At 33.9% G+C, this 23,309-nt stretch overlaps 1 protein-coding gene across 3 annotated transcripts in view; it reads left to right on the forward strand.

Annotated features, from left to right (window-relative positions):
- Window positions 1-4,565: 4,565 nt before the first annotated feature.
- LOC140047374 (uncharacterized) overlaps window positions 4,566-23,309 on the forward strand; it is a 29,831-nt gene continuing 11,087 nt past the window's right edge. For 2 of the 3 annotated variants that reach the window (XM_072092365.1, XM_072092363.1), the window contains exons 1-6: window positions 4,579-4,702; window positions 5,055-5,335; window positions 6,460-6,573; window positions 6,977-7,095; window positions 7,626-7,717; window positions 11,672-11,812. In XM_072092365.1, the coding sequence (XP_071948466.1) occupies window positions 5,091-5,335; window positions 6,460-6,573; window positions 6,977-7,095; window positions 7,626-7,717; window positions 11,672-11,812 (711 nt within the window). In that variant the 5' untranslated portion in view covers window positions 4,579-4,702; window positions 5,055-5,090. Of the gene's footprint in view, window positions 4,703-5,054; window positions 5,336-6,459; window positions 6,574-6,976; window positions 7,096-7,625; window positions 7,718-11,671; window positions 11,813-23,309 lie in introns of all 3 variants that reach the window. The other variant, XM_072092364.1, reaches the window with a different exon arrangement.

Genomic DNA, 23,309 nt, shown 5'->3' on the forward strand with positions numbered 1-23,309 from the left:
GTCTCCTCTCCTCTCAAATCGTCATCAAGGGGTTCTTCATGATCGATTTGGTCAGTGGTCGGAGGTTTATCAGTTGCATCACTTGAAGTTAACAAAACCAGTTCATCCATTGAAGTTGGTTCCGGTTGAGTAATGATTGGTTGTGACGTTTTGGATGTTGGTAGAGTTTGGGTGTCATCTGCTGAATCTGCATCACTACCCACAGCTTCCATATCTTGCATTGGTTCCTCTATACAAGGGGTAGATACATTATTATCATCATCCAAGATGGTGGTTGTATCAGTCACAGTCATTTCTTTATTATCACTAACAGTGATGATGTTACTGTCATCATCAACAGAACTGCAGTCTTCATGTCCATCTCTGATAAGCATTCCGTCTCCGATACCTTCCACAATAACCGTATCCGGTATCGGTTCATGCGTGCTATCTACACACGAATACGACCTGGGCGTAGGATCTACCACAGCTCCAGTTTCGTTTGCTGCTGTCTCCGACGCATTAGGATCCACCATTATTTATTCCATCAACAGCAACATGAGTGGCATTTATCTTTGTATTTATTAACTTTTTTTTCTAATTCAGTACACTTTTCGCATGGCCGTTGAATTCTAAATGGTTCAGATGGTTCTAAAAATATTTCTCGAATGTCCTTCTTCGCCACAGCTGGCTTACACTTACTCTAAAATAATCATAATGCAATTACGTTATACAAATGTTAATAATATATGCTACAATTAATGTTCATATTTAGTTTATTCTAGCAAAGCATAGGCCTAGTTAATAGTAACTCTTTCTTTGTCTTTACTCACATCTTTTTCTAGGCCTACATCTGCTTTTCATTTCAATCCCTTTCCAGTCGGCAGCAGACTATCTTGACATTGTTTAACCATAACAGTTCTTTTTATCTCCATCGCCTGCTCCTTGCCTTATTAATAATAATATTATTAGAGAATAATAATTAGGGTAATTTAAATAACATAACAAAAATTAATATAATAAATACTAGGCCTAGGAGACCCGGTCATAATTCAGGATCCACCATTATACCATCAACGGCAACTTTGGGTATTGCTTCACTCAAAACACTTTCTTTGTTACCAGTCTCAATATCGTGGATTACTTCAGGAGGTTCCTTCTGATCAACCAGTAACCGGATAAGTGATCTTCTATACTCGCCAGTGGAACTATACCTCGATTAATACCTCCATTGACATGCAGGAATGGTAGTCGAGCCTTTTGCTTTTACTACTCCCAACTTCCCTTCGCTACCTAATTGTGCTTCTTTCTCTGCTTTGCTATACAGTGTGGCGCACCAGGAATGCATATTTAACTTTTGCAAGTTTTGATTACCAACATCTTTCTTACATCTTCGTCTTAAATTATCAAAAAGTCCAGTGTTGGTACCAATTATAATTGGGTGTTGTGCCTGTGGATTGTCTTTTACTACTAAGGTTAAAGTTGAAAACGACTGGTCGGGTGCCAGCAAAATATTGGTTAAAGCCCAATTCTATCTTGGTCCAGCAAAGATTCGGTATATTTTCGCCTCCATCATGCCAAAGAAGGAGGTCAGAAAGTGGATACAGCTTTGTATAAAGACTCAAAGATGGAATTACTAACTTGAGATCCGCTGTCGAGGAGGGAAGGATGGCAAATTCCAGTAATGTAACAGACATCAACTATACTCTCTCCAACTAAACCATGTGGAATGTCACCATTCGGAGCTACTGGTCGTTCGTCTGATGACATCTGGTCGCTCCTTCTCAGATGCCGTCTTCCGTTTCCCTGATGCAGTGCAGCTATCAGTTTTTCGTTTACTAGCTCTTTGTTCTGGCTATTCTGGTAACTATGTCTCTCGCCTTTTCCTTCTTTTTTTTTACTTGGCATTCCTCTACGCTCCTGTCCTAGCAGAGTCAGGTAGGTCAGTGCATTAGAACCTTGATCTTGAAGATGCAGGTCAACGAGAAGAAGTTGGTAGTATATAGTTCCCTTCAGGAATTGCTTCATTGGTTGGCCTTGTCTGCTGTAATTTCTCCTTATTGTACTATCTGTCTTAATGAAGACTGTAGTCTGGACAGGTAATCAGAAGGCTTCTCACCTGCTTGCTGATGATCTAAACCCACAAACTTGTGATAGAGTTCTTCTCCCTGAAGCAAAGTTCCAAACACCACCTCCAACGCGTCCACGTAGTCTTTGGCGGTGGCTTGCTGGTTATCTTCAAGTCATCTATTATATCTAATGCTTGGGATCTTTGAGCCGCTCTCAGTCTTCTTCTCCAATTGCGATACTTCAGTTTCGGCTTCTTCTGTCAGCGCTTTGGCTTGCGTCTGCCATTTTATTTGTCCTAATTTTTTTATTTAGTTGTGTGACCAGACCTTTAGGTAGTTGCTACCAAACGAAAGTCTAGACAGGTCAATTGCCGGTGAAGTGATAGTTAGAAGCTGTTAGTGCCGGAGGATGATTCCACTGGTGTTGAAGTCACGGCTACCTTCTGTAGCATGATGGTTCGCATCTCTATGTCTTCGGTTACCACAATCGTTTCTGGAAGTTTTAGTTCTCTGACATGTATGGACAGCTTTGCCAATACTAGCGTCTTCTGCCAGGCATGAGCATCTACCTCCTCTCCTCTGTCCACTGTTTCAGTTGGAAGCGACCCACACAGAGAAATAATAAATTCGTTTTGTAGGAATTTCCAATTTTCGGCGGACTAACAACAAACATCAATCTACGGGGTAGTTTCTTTCCTCACACCACTCGATTCCGTAGGAAACACTGGCTCAATATTCCCTAAATTTCCAAGCTTCAATTGGGATTCCCGGACGAGCCCCCAATTTGTAACCCTTCTTGTTCGATAAAAATAAATTTATATTATTCCGGAGTTTATTCCAATTGAAGTTTAATCTGAAAAGAGCCAGTCGTACGGACCAGATAGAAATTTAAAAAACAGGTTGTTAATATTGTTGAAGCACTCTTACACTTTGTATTTCTTGGTTTTATCTGTGTGCATCAGAGGAATGGAATGGGGGGCTAGGCTTATCTGACAACTTTGGGTAATTTATGTCTTCTTTAATTACAAACATTGCAAGAGGGCTCTTTATGGCTTTCTGACATTTGGGATTTCGCACTGGGTTACACCAATATTTTCACAATTCAAGTAATTCATTTTGTTCAGTTTATGTGCTCTATCGAACTCTATTTGATATTATTTTCTGCTTCATGAGGTGGTGCCAGAAAATGTGCAGTAAATAATTACTTTAGACCGTACTCTGACGTAGTGTGTACATCTGACCAAACCTAATGTTGCACAATCCGACCTCCCAAATCTCGCAACAATCTCGGGAATCTCCTGTTAGATTCAGATATTTCATGTCATCTGCTCTCTCGATTTTTGGATAAACAATATTTACTGATAATGTATACATTATAATTTCTACTACTATGCTCTAGAAAATATATCACATACTATCGATCTTAAAGATATATAATCAATTTTTTATAAGCATTTTTAAATCACATTTTCACTCTTTCCAAGTAAGTACTTGTCAACTGGTTTAACCAAAAAGTTAACATTTATTTATTTAATATCCATTTGAAACCAGATGAAATTTCTTGAGAACTCTTTCCTATGTTTACTAATGTAGATACTAATATTGTTATATATTTTAATTGTGTCCTCTATGGTATATTTTTCAAAATGTTATATGAGATGTCCCCTAGTTTTGACATGCTTTCATTTTTCCTGTTGGGAGGTATGGTTAACAGTGAGGTATGGTTAACAGTTAACCAAAATATATACCTTATTAAAGATGTATTGTCCCTTGAAACACAAAAAAATTTTAATTGGCCATATCAAAGTAATATTAAAGTTATTCACTTTAAGTCGAAAATTCAAGACAAAAACAACAATTTTACGTAATTAGTAGCTAAATTAATTTGATTACATTTCGTCTGAAAACAAAGTAAACAAAGATTTCAAACCATGAGTATACATTATGCATGATGCTAATTAGGATGGTTTACAACTTGTCACGGTTGAGAAGGTGTTTTCACACAGATCGCAAGGAAATTTTTATGATTATGCATACAGAGTAGCCAAATATGCGCATTGCATTATGAGATATGTTTTGATCGAAAACTTTGACTGGAAGTCAAAGTTATTTTTTTAACCAAAAAACGTCTGTATTTCAGTTAAATGATTTTTTTTTCGACTATTATAATACTTCAAAATGACCCAGTTTTTTTCGAAATCTTTTTATTTTATTTTATTTGACAAAGGGACAACACATCTTTAAGTGATACAGAAAATTAAATAATGTTTTTTTAGATTTTAAAAGTAATTCTGTAACATTAAATACTGTTGCAACTGAAAACTAAAAGCTGAGATATTTTGTAGACGTTTAAATAAAAGAGTACAGTACAACTTTTAGCGTTTACATCATCACTGCGTGAGAGAGGGCAGCAAACATAAATTTATTGAGGTATATTTGGGGTACGTTATGCAACACAAAAACCATGACAGGCTACATATTACGACCTCAAAATACACCTCGTCTGTGTACCACGTAAACAACAAACCCACGTTTATGATGACCGGGAATCATAAATAAAAATAGAAATGAGTAAGCCTAGCTAGTCCTATATAATCGGTCCTGAAATTGACAAATTGATTATAAAGTAAAATAGGCATATTTCTTAACTTGCGGTAAGTACTTGATATTTTTGCAAGGCCAGTTAATCTAGCTAGGCCTCTGCTGGACTAGACTGAGGCCTCATCATATTATAAGACAATAGGCCTATCTATGGCTAGGCCTATATAACCTCTAACTAACTTCCTAACCAAACCAGGCGTATCTTTTATAGGCCTACTATACTACTACTACCAGGCCTAGCTCCTATCTTTATTATAGTACAATGATAAAAGACCTATTTTTTATTTATTTTAAGCCTGGTATGTTAGTCAAGTGATAGTTATGTTGCGTTATGAGAATTGTAAATGTCTGGAAGCTACAACTATATACAACATCCGCAACTTGATTAAAATTTATTTTTACCAGCAGGGAATATAGTAAGGCCGCTACAGCTAAAGCAACATGAGTGAAATACGACCAAACCTATTCTTAGGATCTCGCGGAGATGCACGCGACAACAAGCTACGGGCAATTTCAATAAGCAATGTGTTGTCAATTGAATGGGCCAAGCCTCACCTGCCTGCCGATATTTCCAACAAATTTGTGTATGTAGATGATGACCCTGATGCGGATCTACTGAGCCTGATGCCGCAGTGTGTCCAATTCATTGAAGATTCTGTTGAAAATGGAGGCGTATTAGTTCATTGGTAATTCATTGCAATTTCACCACAAAATTTGACCATTCAGAAAATAGAGTTTTAAAAGGAAACCTCCGTTTGGCCACCCATATTCAAGGCTAAATTAGGGGCAATATTATAGTTTCAACACTATGACCTTTAACCCCTATTGAGGAGAAACCCTATATATATTTATAAGAAAAAATTTTTGTTGTGTTATTTTTGGTGTTCCCTTAGTATGGATTTTATTTTAATTGAGCAAACATTATTACCATTAATGTGTTTACTAAAACTAAAACAACACATTTGGCCTGAAAAGTCATTCATAATAATAAACACTGATTAAACTCTGGAGAAAAATAAATACACTTTCAAAAGTATATGCCCAATTTTTTCATGTAAATTTTAATTTTTTTGATCCAACTTTTGGTAAAAGTGAAAAAACTACTATGGAACTTCGAAATCTCATACTGTATTCAACAACAATTATTTTTTTCAGGGGGACAATATATCTTTAAAATTTGTAGTGTATTGTCATAAATTTTGTATTTTTCAAGAAATTGTCCTCCCTGAAAATTTCTTGTTTTTTTTTTCTAAAATCATATGCCATTTAAATTTTGCATAATATTTATTTACTTTGGCCAAAAATTGGATTTAAAACAATTATTTAACTGAAAACACTGTAATTTAAAACAAAAATAATAGTCAAATTTCTATCGGACAATAGTTTTTTATTCAATTTAACCATTTATTTTGTCTTTATAAGTGAATTCATTAATTTTTTTTTTGAGAATAACAAAGTTTATTATTACTGCAAAATGTCTAATTTTATTAATCTTCGTGTTTTTGGGGGAGAATACTGTACTTCTTTAATTAAATTATTAATTTAACATTTCTTCATTGTATAAATGTACACACCACAATACATTTAAATTGAATTAGTAGTTCGAATAGAAGGTAGTATATCATCATAGTAATTACTTTAAATGTTAAAATTGTTCATCTGTCATAGATGGAAAATAATTGATTATGAAAGCTAATAGTATTCGTTTACTTCTGACAGAAATGACGTACTAAGCACCATTTTAATTACCTTTAATTATAAAGAGAACCGAAAAACATTGCCCACCTCTAACCTATAAAACCTGTTTCAGTTTTATGGGTATATCTCGCAGTTCCACGATAGTTGCTGCTTACCTTATGAAAAACGAGAACATTTCATTTGATGACGCACTAGTTTCAATACGCAAAGCTCGACCTCAAGCCAGGTAATATATAGATATATATTGAAATTACTGTCTCTGTTCAAATCTTTAAATCTCATCCTAAAATCTGTATCCTTTCAGCATTATACTAATATTTGTAGAAGATGTTTCATCCTTGTGTCATTCACTACAGTCCTTGTGTATTATTGTGCCCTACATCTTCTAATCTATACTAACTTAACTAGTGGGTTTTTTATACATCCCAGTTTAGTAGTTAACATCTTTTAAGAATAACGAAAGTCCAAAAAAAGTAATTTATCTTTGTAGAGACGCAAGATTAGCATTAATCTTGAAACTATAAATATTTCATTTACGCTAATGTTAGCCTTGCATCAATCTTTCAGGTTTGATGAAACTAGGCTGTATAAAATATTACAATTTATACTTTGTGTGTCTTCTTTTTCAGACCTAATTTTGGATTTCGTCAGCAGTTGGATTTATTCAGAGAAATGAATTTTACCGTGGATAAAGAAAATAAGAAGTATAAAAGTCACTTATTACGAGAACTTGGACTTAATTTCCGAGGTAAACTAAATCAGTTCTATAAATTACTTTTACAGTCGACAAGATGTCGAAAAGCAACAATATTTATTTTTGTCAAAAATAAAAATTTCTTAATAAGGTCCTAATTGGCTCCAAGGCTTTTAGGAAAATATTTGTCTAGCCCATCTTCTGTACTCCCTTTGCTAAAGTCCTTGTTTTTATGTCTTTAATTTAATTGTGTCATGTTTTTAAGGAAACCCCTATTCAGCGGACACCTCTATTAATAATTGGTCACTTTACTGTGTAAGGAATAGGATACAATATGTACAGCTCCAACTCCTATTAAAGGGAGACTCCTATTGTCCTCAGTTGGGTCTTGAAAATGTCCCTTAAATAGAGGTTCTATTGTTTTGACAGCATTCAGCAGCCTATACATACATCATTCTAAGCATTCAGCTGTTAATATAAAGGTCTTTAATGAAAGGCCTAAAACAGGGTGTTGTTTTACTGTAGAAATGTATTTTCATTTTGGTGGGTGTGGTAAACAGCAATCAATCAATCTTTTTCAATAGATTTTCCTGATATAATCCAAGATGAGGTTGACTGTAGCGAAGACAAAACCTTTTCAGAAGTTGATTTAGCTGCCATCGCAGTGGAATATGAGGTAGGGCTATCACAGATATTACTAGGAAAGATACCCAACTTCCACCAAATGGCTGACATATGTGATGATTTATTTATTTATACCCCATGTGTATGGGTGCATACAGTACAAACTCCTACGTCCTTTTACTTGCAAACATCATATATTCAGATACCATATCACAATCTATGAAAATGTCATAGAAATGCATAGAATAAAATAGTTTGTTATAGAATATTAAATTATTATTATTTCATTATTATTTATTATTAAAGACAGAAGATTTTGTTACAAAATATAGTACAAATCAACAAATTAAACAAACATGATGCAAGAAGAAAATATAAAATCATAGTCACTAGCTTCCAGGAAAGCACAAAAGCAGACTAAGCCACTGTCACCAATTAGGTGTGTACCTCCACATAGTCACTAGCTGCCAGGAAAGCACAAAATCAGTCTAAGCCACTGTCACCAATTAGGTGTGTACCTCCACATAGTCACTAGCTGCCAGGAAAGCACAAAATCAGTCTAAGCCACTGTCACCAATTAGGTGTGTACAGTACCTCCACATAGTGACTAGCTGCCAGAAAAGCAGAAAAGCAGCCTAAGCCACTGTCACCAATCAGGTGTGTACCTCCACATAGTCACTAGCTGCCAGGAAAGCACAAAATCAGTCTAAGCCACTGTCACCAATTAGGTGTGTACAGTACCTCCACATAGTGACTAGCTGCCAGAAAAGCAGAAAAGCAGACTAAGCCACTGTCACCAATTAGGTGTGTACAGTACCTCCACATAGTGACTAGCTGCCAGAAAAGCACAAAATCAGTCTAAGCCACTGTCACCAATTAGGTGTGTACCTCCACATAGTCACTAGCTGCCAGGAAAGCACAAAATCAGTCTAAGCCACTGTCACCAATTAGGTGTGTACAGTACCTCCACATAGTGACTAGCTGCCAGAAAAGCAGAAAAGCAGCCTAAGCCACTGTCACCAATTAGGTGTGTACCTCCAACCAATGATTACTAAATAAGTAGTAAACATAATATAAATAATCTAGATGATAACAAAATATATGATGTTTAAATGTTTATGGGCTAAACTTGATTAGGTTTTACTATTTTAAGAACATCTTATGTTTCATTATAGTTATTAAATGATTATGTTTTGAGATATTGTTTTTAAGAAATAGATGTGGCAACAATTCGTTTTTCAAATTTTCTTCTTTTTATACATTAATGCATTTTTGCCAACGGCTGTCATTTTGGGTCTTACTTGTTAACTTCCATCCTGCCATCGCCAATATCGCCTTCAAGCTATCTCTAAAACGAGACAAGAAATTTCCAACTATAAAGAATACACGGAAATTCGCCCGCTAGCTTTTTATTTTAAAAAATGAAAAGAATTTTTTACCCTACAGTTTTTGATATCAAATTTTATTTGAAAATGATTTTTTCATTACAAACATTTAAATGACATTTTTTTTTTTAAATATGTATTGTCCCTTTGACTAATTCCCAAAAAATAAAAAATAAAATATTTCGAAAAAAAGTGGGTTTGAAGTATCATAATACTTTCAACAAAAATTAGGTGAAAAAAAAATCATTTAACTGAAATACAGACGTTTCTTTGTTCAAAAAATAACTTTGACTTCCAGTCAAAGTTTTTGATCAAAACATCTCATAATGCAACGCGCTTGTTTGGCTACTCTGTATGCATAATCATAAAACTTCCTCGCAATCTGTGTAAGAACACCTTCTCAACCGTGACGAGTTGTAAACAATCCTAATTAGCATCATGCATAATGCATACTCGTGGTTTGAAATCTTTGTGTACTTTCGCTCGCGACGATTTTTCAGATGAAATGTAATCAAATTAATTTACCTGTTAATTACGTAAACTTGTTGTTTTTGGCTCGAATTTCGACTTAAAGAGAATAACTTTAGTATTACTTTGATATGGTCAATTTAGATTTAGAATATTTTGACTTTCATTTTTTTCAAGGGACAATACATCTTTAATGACAGGTACATTGTTGTTTAAAATTTGTTGTTAAATATGCCATTTTAATGTCACATAATAGATATTCCCCTTGACTAAAAACTGGATTGAAAAAAATTGTCAGACAATGATTTTTAAAATTAAAATTAAATAAGTAAAATTAATGAAGTTAAAATTAATTGTTTCATTAGTCTTATTAATAGTTTTTTTTTTTTTTTTATAGAATTTAATAACTTTATTAAAACAGCAAAATGGCCTATTTAAAGTCTAAGTTTATTAATCTTCATTTTTCATGTTTTTAGGGACAATACATCTTTGATGTAAATAATGATTCTCAGTGATATTATTTTTTTATGTGTTTATCCTTAAAATCCCTAGGAAAGATGTCATAAAACAGACAATGTTCTTTTGTCCTTGAGATTTCAGAATTACTCATTTCCTAGCATTTAATCTATAGTACTATCTTTCAAAAAAATATGTTAATACCACTTTTAATTATAGAATGATAGATAAAAATGTCCTAATTTATGACAAGACAGGTTTACAGACTTATAGTTGGATCTTCTACAAAGCTACTGTAGGGAATACTCACTTATCAATCTATGCATTATGCAAACATTGAATATATATTCAACACAACGTTGAACACTAATGATTTTTTTTCATTTACACATTTTATTTTAATACTAAAAAGTAATGAAGTAGAATACAGTTGAATCCCCATTCAAGCTTGGTTCCCATTAGGACGCAATCCAATCACAACGCGATGCATCATCGAACTGTTGCTTGCCATTGGTCAACTTGCGTTGCGTTTACATCCTTGCGTTGCATCATAGTGCTTAGCTTAAGTGGACACCTTGGGAATTCAAAGTTTCCCCTTAATTAACCGTTGGGTTATATAGTGAGGAATTTTACTTACTGTACTTCAAAGATAAATGCCTTTTTTGGGTTATTTATTTATCTTATTTTGCTTTTGATATAATAATAATTTATTGAAAACTTCACTTTTACAACAGTGACACACTTTGATGATAAAGGTGCGTCCAAAGTAATAACTTAAAATAAAACAAAATAAATGTTGTGTGAAATACAGCATACAAGAATAAATAAAAGTATTAACTTAAAAATGAATCAAAATAAATGTCAAAATAATAGAATGTAGTGTGAAATTTACACTAAAAAAAAAAAATAAATAAATAAAAACAAACTTAAAAAGGATCAAATAAATAAAAATGTTTAGATACACACAAAATAAATAAATAAAATTAATTTTATGGTATGAATGAAAATAAAACGGTGTGTGTAATACTCAACACTAAGGTATAAAATTAAACAAAGGTACTTTTTTTAATTTATATTAACACAACAGCATGTTTTGATGTTTGTACCATTTTGTAAGTTTTAAGAGCTATGTAGTACCTAGTAAAAAAAAATGCCTTATACCCAATTCACACACACTTAGTACAAAGCTGTGAAAACATTTCCATAAGTTACATCTTGGAACAAGTTAATGTAACATTAATGTAACACAGTGCCAATGTGTGTGTCTCTTTCTAAATATAAGTTATAACTCGGTAAGATTACATCTCTAACAGAGATATCCATATAAAGGCCCTTTTACACTAGGACGATAACGATCGACGATAAATAGATAAGCATGCATTTTTCTTACGTAAAACAAAAGAAATTAGAAAGGTTTTCGTTCTAGAACTAAAGGATATACATTTATGCTGTCTTTGCTCAATCATGACGTCATTTGATTGGACATGTGAAAATATCATTTTCATCACAGGAAGCATAGATGGTTATACTATAGTTAAAGGATAAAAAATTGTTAGATTTCTTTGTCTTATGTTTGAAAAATGCATATTGTCGATCGTTATCACCCTGGTGTAAATGGGCCTTAAGAATGTATTACATTTTGTTAAGTTTGTGTGTGAATCAAGAATTACTCTACAACCTTTTATCTCTTTCCATAGGATGTGTTTAGCCGATGTAGGAGTATTGCCAAAGAGAACGTTGAAAGTAGTTTTTTGGAATGGTTGGTCAGTTTGAGACAGTTTCTTAGAAAACATAGGAGAGATATATCTGACTACATGCCACTTGATGTACAAACACGGGTGAGTCATTTCTTTTCTTATTTGCAAAAAAAAAATGGTCAAAAAACTTAATGGCATGGTACAATTTTCTTTATATTTCACTAAAATATAATGTTGTATATATTTATTCGAACTCTATGGTGTTTTTTTGTTGCGTTGCGTTTATTTGAGAGAGGCATTTATTCAGAGGATGTATTTATATTTTTGGGTGTAATATGGTAACATGTATAATCTTGAATAAATATCCCTTTGATATGAAAAAATACAAAACACTAATTTCAAGAAGATAAAATATAGTAAAAATCAATATGCTGGATAAATTGTAGATAGTATCAATCAATGAATTCTACTACAAATGTGTTGTAATAGAATATTGTGTAGATAATGCATGTGGCGGGGTGTTTATTCGAGTAAATACGGTAGTTCATTTTGAGCTATTCACATCATTGGTGATCTTATTGAACCACGTTAATTTTGTTATCAAGATATAATCGCATTCTCAAATAAATTCTCTGAAAAATATATTGCGTTTGTAAAGTGCTTCTAAACTGCTGTCTTGCAGCAAAATTCAATTGAACTAGTGAGAACAGATTTACATAACATTGACGGATGTAAAATGAATCTGAATTTAGATAAATGGTGCTTAAGTGGAAAAAAAACCTTTCTGGGGTCGAGTTTAGGGAAGTTTTTAGAGTGAATAAAGTAAGTCCATTTCGTCAAAAAATCCTGGACATACAGTAGTAGAACATGAGGTGAAATAATACTCTGTAGATAAGTAATTTTTACTGATTGCATATGTTTCTCATTTTCACTCGACTCCCTCTCTTTTATTACTCTCGTATATTATTCTTTATTATGCAATTTTTACTACATAATTAGAATTAATAGTAGATACTCTGATTGTTCATATCCAGCATGTTTTATTGTGATTTATATATCATTGACATGGAGCCAGTCAAATGAATTTATCTGATATCATTCCATTTGACTTCATTTACCATTCATTTGTAACGCAATTACATATACAATTCTCTAACAACACTTTTGCCAAACCAAATAATAGGAAAACTAGTACACTCGTATTGTCGTCAGTAATTTGCCTATTTCAATCCAAATCCGCTAAATTTAGATAGAGTAGTCTGCTTAATGACTTCATTTTAATTGGATGCATTATCTGTGCCATCTATTTGTTAGTCGCTGTGAATCGGTTAGGTCAAATTTTGTAGGTTCCAGTGCCGCGAAATTGGGCAATTATCACGTTTTCTAGCTGTAATTATTTGGCAGTCCCAGATATTTGATTGACAGTTCATACGTTTTGTTGATTTTATGTAAACAAATTATCTACTGTTATTAATAAGTGAATTAATTTTGTTGTTGTTTTACCCTTAAGCGTGGTTCCCATTAAAACGCAACGCAGCGACGTATTGACGCAAAGTGCTGCATTGCTTAATCACAAGTGGGAACCGACGACGCAACAGTGCTGCAAACATCACAGGTTTGATTTCACACAGGTGGGGGCAAATACAATTATTGGAAGGACATTTTCTTATGTTGCGTAAATTGCGTTACGTTGCGTCGCTAGTGAGAACCAAGCTGTCAACTTTATTCTACTGAAGTAGCAAAATTTTGTTTACTCTTTAAAATCTATTAGTTTATGCAATTATTTTGCAATTTTTTTTATTTAAATACACACCGTTTATTACAGTGACTACTTCATAAACCTCTACATTGAAACAAAATAAAATCATACATTTTACTGCAGTAAAAAATGTAGTTACTGCAGTAACCACAGTAGAAAGATTTTGACATGATTCCTTTACTGGATTTTCAATAATTTTAACAAAGAAAAATCATGAGAAAATACTTGCAAAACATAGTTTAAACCAGGGAAGAGTTAATTTAACTCTTCCCTGGCTTAAACAGAGCTGCACTATTTTGTAATACTGTATTTTAATACACTCAAAATGTTTTTTCCAGAGAAGGTCAACAACTGACCTTTCACACTTCAATTTTGTATTGCCAACTTGTATGGCCTCTTGTATGAGAAACAATAATAATACTGTCATTCTTAATTGAATAATGTGACTATAAAAGCCAGAAAAATAGGATAAATAATATTTTGACAATAACCAATTGTGATTGCATCTAATAGGATAAAGAGATTCTGGGAGAGTAAGTACAAGGCTCTATAGGCTCCAGGAACATTTAATACAATCTTAATAAATTGAGAGAGAATTTTATTATTTTATGAATACAAATTTTTATAACATGTCTAGTACTCGCTAAACAGCCAACCTCACAGAATTTATGTTGGAGGTTTAAAACACAATTTACCTAATGAAATATTGAAAAAAAATATTAATTTTAAACCTATAATTTGACTAATAAATATGTTAAACAATTTTTGTAATAAGATATCCTTCCTAAATATTGAAAAATATTTTTCATTTAATTTATAATTAATATAATAATCTTGGAATCTTGTTGGAATTTATGTTTAGGAATATTTGAATACCGGTATTTTTTATTGATGTTGAATTCCAAATCGGTCTCATTAATTTTTGCTGTTTTTTTTAATGATACAGTAATATATTTACACTTTTTTAGTAAAAGCTCTTTGAAATTCGTTTCAAATATTCAAAATGAAAATTATGTCTAGAATTTCATGAACATTGCATTTTTACTGTATATTAAATGAAGTGAAAAATCACTGTGTTGTTAATAACAAAGAGACAGAACGTTCAGTATTTCCAATATCTATATTTGTACAGCATTCAAATCTAAAATTCATGTTTTAATATTTTTAAAAGTACCATTATAATATCCTGGATTTATATAGCGCCTAATGTTGTGAAACCTCTAAGCACATTATTACCCCGTTCATTTTTGCATCAAACATGGAATATGGAAACGTACTCCCATAATGCAGCTAAAATAGTAGTCTGTGCAAAGTTGTGTCTTGATCTAACCGGGTACCCATTTATACACCTGGGTGGAGAGAGGCAAACGTAAGTAAAGTATCTTGCCTAAGGATACAAGCAATGCGGCAGAGTTGGATTCGAATCGCGATCTCACGATCAGTGTCCAACGTCCATCACACTGCGCCACACACCCTTATTATTATTACATTTTTACTGTACTAGAGTTATTGTAGTTTTTTCAATCCTCCAATCAAATATCAAGAATCTAATCAGGTGTGTTATAAATAAATGTACTTTTCTTGAGACTTTGTGCTCTAAAGAGTCTTCCATCATAATACATGATGGGTTAAAAGGTACACACATACATAATGTTGTCGTTTTCTATTTTAAAACCAATTACAGTTTTTTAAAATCACTGATGTGTTGGGGTCAATATATTATAAAGGAGACAATTTTAAAACAGATAGAAGAATTGAATTGTATCATTTACCCCTTTCACACCAAAAGCAAAACTCCGGAGACACCCCGGAGTTGACGCCCCGCTGTTTGGTGTGAAAGGTAAAATCAAGCAACTCCGGAGTTTAAAACTGCGGGGTTGAACAGCTGAACATTCTCCGGAGAGCGAACTGCGGGGACACCCCGGTGTTTTGGTGTGAAAGGTACCAACATCAAACTCCGGAGTGTTTCGGGTCAAAAGGTTATCCTCGCAATCAATTTTTTATTTAGTTTTATTTTAAAACACTAAATATTTGTAAAAAATATATAGCGGGTCTAGAAATTAATAAGTAGTATAAATAAAACATTGTTACTTCTGAGACTTTTGAAAGTAATTATTAAATTAAAAATATTATTAATTAAAATGATTCTAATGATCGTCGCTATGTAAACAAACAAAATAGAGGGCGACATTTGCAATTTTATTTTATAAACCCTGGTGTTGCTAGGTTTGTGTGAAAGGGGTATCTCCGGAGTTTCTCGACGTTTTGAATGGTCATAAACCCTGGGGTGTCTCCGGAGTTTTGGTGTGAAAGGGATATATGATTCACAGTTCTCAAGGACTTTGTTCCCTAAAGTCTTCTAGATAGGATACATGATGGGTTAACATTTCCAGACATACTCATGTGTTCATGTGACCCCTTCGCTACTTTAAATCCATAATTAAGGGGAACTTTTTTTAATCTCTCATGGCTTTATAAAAGAGGAGAAGAATAAATTGTAAAATAGATAAAAAGGCATCTTTAAAGACTATAAATATTTATATAAAACCATACAATTTCTAATAATGATGAGCATTGTAAAAATGTCATTATGTTCATACAGTGTGTAATGACTTAGAAATTATTTATACTTTAAAAAATTATTGATACAATATGTCAATTGAAAAATTGCTCTCTTTTTTTATGCATATTTTTCAGATGGTTTTAAAATTTTCAAATGATTTGAAATGCTAATCTTTATTGACATTTTTCTAAAAGACCCAGTGACTTTAAAATATCAATACATCAATACATTCCTTTGAATATTGTGTAGTATGGCGGCATTATAAATATTCTTAATTATTTTTACCTATAAAATATAATCAAATAAAATTGTACAAATTCTTGGCATCCTTCATGGGTTAAGATATATCTATGTCTAGAAAGATTACAAGACTTATACCCTTTAATGGTGCCTAGCAAAGCTCCTGAGTTTGCACACACCGGGTAGGGCACAATACAAATCTTCTGTGTTGATGCATCGGTGTGTGTAGTTTTTACTAGTTGCAAAGGGGTAATTGAGGCCGCACACCCTACAAGCTCAAATTTGTATTATTTTATTTTATCAAATGAATATTTAGGTCGATAATGCGATGAAAAAGAAACACATAAAAACTCGAAATGAGCTTGATAAAATCATAAAATTTAATAGAAAAAAAGTCAACAAGTATAGTTTTTCAAAATATTTTGTTATATATAAATAAGACACAATTTAGTTTAATGAATATGTTAGTCAAGTATTACAACCCAGGCTTGATTATTTAAGTTAAAGAAGAACAACTATCACTCTAAATAATTTCCACTAACCTAATTTTTCATCAGCGGTAAAACAAAAACAAGCCCCATTTTTAAAAAGTCGTTCTATATGGCTTTTTTATAATGTAATAACAAAGGAATTTACCGAGTAACAATTTTCAATCAAAATTTAGTTATTTTTCTTTTTAGAAAATCCTTTATTGCATATTATGAATTTGGGAAAGTTGGTGCTGGAAGAATTTTCTGTTTGGTATGACAGAACACTGGTATCAGTATTGAATGGTATGATAATAACTCTGACATACAGTTACTATTATTAGTTTCATTTTTTTATTACGACATTGTCGATTATTGTACAGTAATGATTTTTGCATACAGTTATTATTTGTAACTGAAACTTAAGTACTTTATATTAATCATTGTTATAACCATATTGCATCACAAAGGAACAACTATTTAATGGCTTGCTCTCTAAAAGTAGGGCACAGTGATCATTTAATGTTTCTAAACGGTTATATTTAACATGCTATCATTCTAAATTGGTTGACTTTCATAGATACTTCTAGACTTTTTGTCTGCTGAATTTCAAATTTTTTTTCTAATTTAGCATGCATATTTCTTAATATATTCCATTCGTTTGTGTTCCTTGACATGTATTGAGAAAGAAAGTTTAGGTTAAGTAGAAAATGTTGTTAAGTCAAACATCTATAAACTTTGATTGATGATTAGTGTATTACTCAAAGAGGTTGCATAACTAGAGGGTCAACTTTAAAAGCAATTTACTATAAAGAAACAAAACATGATTTGGCGGCATCACTTTTCGACCAATTAGATATGCCAGTTTGTAATCACGCACCACTACACCTCGTTAGTTTATCAACACGACAAGTTGTTCTTAATCCTTGTATGCAAAAATTAAAAACAAGAAATTTAGTTTTATATATTAGATAATAATTTGGAATAAATATATATGTACGGCCATTTTCCTTACCTTTCTCATATCACTTCAGTATTGTTTATGAGTAATTGTAAAACATCTTTGTATATATTATACCATTATAATCATGTCCAATATAAAAAAAGTTAACAATTTTGTAAAGTACAAGATACCACCCAGAAATAACCTGTAGAACCCATAAACGTCTATTGAGTTAAATAAGGGACAATATACGTTTTAACACACCACAACCAGGGGACAACCCTATTAAAGGACACTTGTTATACTAACAAGGGACAATACGTTTAACACACCGCAACCAGAGGACAACCCTATTAAAGGACACTTGTTAAACTAACAAGGGACAATATACGTTTTAACACACCACAACCAGAGGACAACCCTATTAAAGGACACTTGTTAAACTAACAAGGGACAATATACGTTTTAACACACCACAACCAGAGGACAACCCTATTAAAGGACACTTGTTAAACTAACAAGGGACAATATACGTTTTAACACACCACAACCAGAGGACAACCCTATTAAAGGAACACTTGTTAAACTAACAAGGGACAATATACGTTTTAACACACCACAACCAGAGGACAACACTATTAAAGGACACTTGTTAAACTAACAAGGGACAATATACGTTTTAACACACCACAACCAGAGGACAACACTATTAAAGGACACTTGTTAAACTAACAAGGGACAATATACGTTTTAACACACCACAACCAGAGGACAACCCTATTAAAGGACACTTGTTATACTAACAAGGGACAATATACGTTTTAACACACCACAACCAGAGGACAACCCTATTAAAGGACACTTGTTAAACTAACAAGGGACAATATACGTTTTAACACACCACAACCAGAGGACAACCCTATTAAAGGACACTTGTTAAACTAACAAGGGACAATATACGTTTTAACACACCACAACCAGAGGACAACACTATTAAAGGACACTTGTTAAACTAACAAGGGACAATATACGTTTTAACACACCACAACCAGAGGACAACCCTATTAAAGGACACTTGTTAAACTAACAAGGGACAATATACGTTTTAACACACCACAACCAGAGGACAACCCTATTAAAGGACACTTGTTAAACTAACAAGGGACAATATACGTTTTAACACACCGCAACCAGAGGACAACCCTATTAAAGGACACTTGTTAAACTAACAAGGGACAATACGTTTTAACACACCACAACCAGAGGACAACCCTATTAAAGGACACTTGTTATACTAACAAGGGACAATATACGTTTTAACACACCACAACCAGGGGACAACCCTATTAAAGGACACTTGTTATACTAACAAGGGACAATATACGTTTTAACACACCACAACCAGAGGACAACCCTATTAAAGGACACTTGTTAAACTAACAAGGGACAATATATGTTTTAACACACCACAACCAGAGGACAACCCTATTAAAGGACACTTGTTAAACTAACAAGGGACAATATATGTTTTAACACACCACAACCAGAGGACAACCCTATTAAAGGACACTTGTTATACTAACAAGGGACAATATACGTTTTAACACACCACAACCAGAGGACAACCCTATTAAAGGACACTTGTTAAACTAACAAGGGACAATATACGTTTTAACACACCGCAACCAGAGGACAACCCTATTAAAGGACACTTGTTAAACTAACAAGGGACAATATACGTTTTAACACACCCTAACCAGGGGACAACCCTATTAAAGGGCACTTGTTATACTAAAAAGGGACAATATACGTTTTAACACACCCTAACCAGGGGACAACCCTATTAAAGGGCACTTGTTATACTAATAAGGGACAATATACGTTTTAACACACCACAACCAGAGGACAACCCTATTAAAGGACACTTGTTATACTAACAAGGGACAATATACGTTTTAACACACCACAACCAGGGGACAACCCTATTAAAGGACACTTGTTATACTAACAAGGGACAATATACGTTTTAACACACCACAACCAGGGGACAACCCTATTAAAGGACACTTGTTAAACTAACAAGGGACAATATACGTTTAACACACCACAACCAGAGGACAGCCCTATTAAAGGACACTATACTAACAAGGGACAATATACGTTTTAACACACCGCAACCAGAGGACAACCCTATTAAAGGACACTTGTTAAACTAACAAGGGACAATATACGTTTTAACACACCACAACCAGAGGACAACCCTATTAAAGGACACTTGTTAAACTAACAAGGGACAATATACGTTTTAACACACCACAACCAGAGGACAACCCTATTAAAGGACACTTGTTAAACTAACAAGGGACAATACACGTTTTAACACACCACAACCAGAGGACAACCCTATTAAAGGACACTTGTTAAACTAACAAGGGACAATACGTTTTAACACACCGCAACCAGGGGACAACCCTATTAAAGGACACTTGTTAAACTAACAAGGGACAATATACGTTTTAACACACCACAATCAGGGGACAACCCTATTAAAGGACACTTGTTAAACTAACAAGGGACAATATACGTTTTAACACACCACAACCAGAGGACAACCCTATTAAAGGACACTTGTTAAACTAACAAGGGACAATATACGTTTTAACACACCACAACCAGAGGACAACCCTATTAAAGGACACTTGTTAAACTAACAAGGGACAATATACGTTTTAACACACCCTAACCAGGGGACAACCCTATTAAAGGGCACTTGTTATACTAAAAAGGGACAATATACGTTTTAACACACCGCAACCAGAGGACAACCCTATTAAAGGACACTTGTTAAACTAACAAGGGACAATATACGTTTTAACACACCCTAACCAGGGGACAACCCTATTAAAGGGCACTTGTTATACTAAAAAGGGACAATATACGTTTTAACACACCACAACCAGGGGACAACCCTATTAAAGGACACTTGTTATACTAACAAGGGACAATATACGTTTTAACACACCACAACCAGAGGACAACCCTATTAAAGGACACTTGTTAAACTAACAAGGGACAATATACGTTTTAACACACCACAACCAGAGGACAACCCTATTAAAGGACACTTGTTAAACTAACAAGGGACAATATACGTTTTAACACACCACAACCAGAGGACAACCCTATTAAAGGACACTTGTTAAACTAACAAGGGACAATATACGTTTTAACACACCACAACCAGAGGACAACCCTATTAAAAGACACTTGTTATACTAACAAGGGACAATATACGTTTTAACACACCGCAACCAGAGGACAACCCTATTAAAGGACACTTGTTAAACTAACAAGGGACAATATACGTTTTAACACACCACAACCAGGGGACAACCCTATTAAAGGACACTTGTTATACTAACAAGGGACAATATACGTTTTAACACACCACAACCAGAGGACAACCCTATTAAAGGACACTTGTTATACTAACAAGGGACAATATACGTTTTAACACACCACAACCAGAGGACAACCCTATTAAAGGACACTTGTTAAACTAACAAGGGACAATATACGTTTTAACACACCACAACCAGAGGACAACCCTATTAAAGGACACTTGTTAAACTAACAAGGGACAATATACGTTTTAACACACCACAACCAGAGGACAACCCTATTAAAGGACACTTGTTAAACTAACAAGGGACAATATACGTTTTAACACACCACAACCAGAGGACAACCCTATTAAAGGACACTTGTTAAACTAACAAGGGACAATATACGTTTTAACACACCACAACCAGAGGACAACCCTATTAAAGGACACTTGTTAAACTAACAAGGGACAATATACGTTTTAACGCACCACAACCAGGGGACAACCCTATTAAAGGACACTTGTTATACTAACAAGGGACAATATACGTTTTAACACACCACAACCAGAGGACAACCCTATTAAAGGACACTTGTTAAACTAACAAGGGACAATATACGTTTTAACACACCCTAACCAGGGGACAACCCTATTAAAGGGCACTTGTTATACTAAAAAGGGACAATATACGTTTTAACACACCCTAACCAGGGGACAACCCTATTAAAGGGCACTTGTTATACTAATAAGGGACAATATACGTTTTAACACACCACAACCAGAGGACAACCCTATTAAAGGACACTTGTTATACTAACAAGGGACAATATACGTTTTAACACACCACAACCAGGGGACAACCCTATTAAAGGACACTTGTTATACTAACAAGGGACAATATACGTTTTAACACACCACAACCAGGGGACAACCCTATTAAAGGACACTTGTTAAACTAACAAGGGACAATATACGTTTAACACACCACAACCAGAGGACAGCCCTATTAAAGGACACTATACTAACAAGGGACAATATACGTTTTAACACACCGCAACCAGAGGACAACCCTATTAAAGGACACTTGTTAAACTAACAAGGGACAATATACGTTTTAACACACCACAACCAGAGGACAACCCTATTAAAGGACACTTGTTAAACTAACAAGGGACAATATACGTTTTAACACACCACAACCAGAGGACAACCCTATTAAAGGACACTTGTTAAACTAACAAGGGACAATACACGTTTTAACACACCACAACCAGAGGACAACCCTATTAAAGGACACTTGTTAAACTAACAAGGGACAATACGTTTTAACACACCGCAACCAGGGGACAACCCTATTAAAGGACACTTGTTAAACTAACAAGGGACAATATACGTTTTAACACACCACAATCAGGGGACAACCCTATTAAAGGACACTTGTTAAACTAACAAGGGACAATATACGTTTTAACACACCACAACCAGAGGACAACCCTATTAAAGGACACTTGTTAAACTAACAAGGGACAATATACGTTTTAACACACCACAACCAGAGGACAACCCTATTAAAGGACACTTGTTAAACTAACAAGGGACAATATACGTTTTAACACACCCTAACCAGGGGACAACCCTATTAAAGGGCACTTGTTATACTAAAAAGGGACAATATACGTTTTAACACACCGCAACCAGAGGACAACCCTATTAAAGGACACTTGTTAAACTAACAAGGGACAATATACGTTTTAACACACCCTAACCAGGGGACAACCCTATTAAAGGGCACTTGTTATACTAAAAAGGGACAATATACGTTTTAACACACCACAACCAGGGGACAACCCTATTAAAGGACACTTGTTATACTAACAAGGGACAATATACGTTTTAACACACCACAACCAGAGGACAACCCTATTAAAGGACACTTGTTAAACTAACAAGGGACAATATACGTTTTAACACACCACAACCAGAGGACAACCCTATTAAAGGACACTTGTTAAACTAACAAGGGACAATATACGTTTTAACACACCACAACCAGAGGACAACCCTATTAAAGGACACTTGTTAAACTAACAAGGGACAATATACGTTTTAACACACCACAACCAGAGGACAACCCTATTAAAAGACACTTGTTATACTAACAAGGGACAATATACGTTTTAACACACCGCAACCAGAGGACAACCCTATTAAAGGACACTTGTTAAACTAACAAGGGACAATATACGTTTTAACACACCACAACCAGGGGACAACCCTATTA

The sequence above is a fragment of the Antedon mediterranea genome, chromosome 4 (assembly GCF_964355755.1).
Source record: "Antedon mediterranea chromosome 4, ecAntMedi1.1, whole genome shotgun sequence".
NCBI classification, from domain to species: Eukaryota; Metazoa; Echinodermata; class Crinoidea; order Comatulida; family Antedonidae; genus Antedon; species Antedon mediterranea.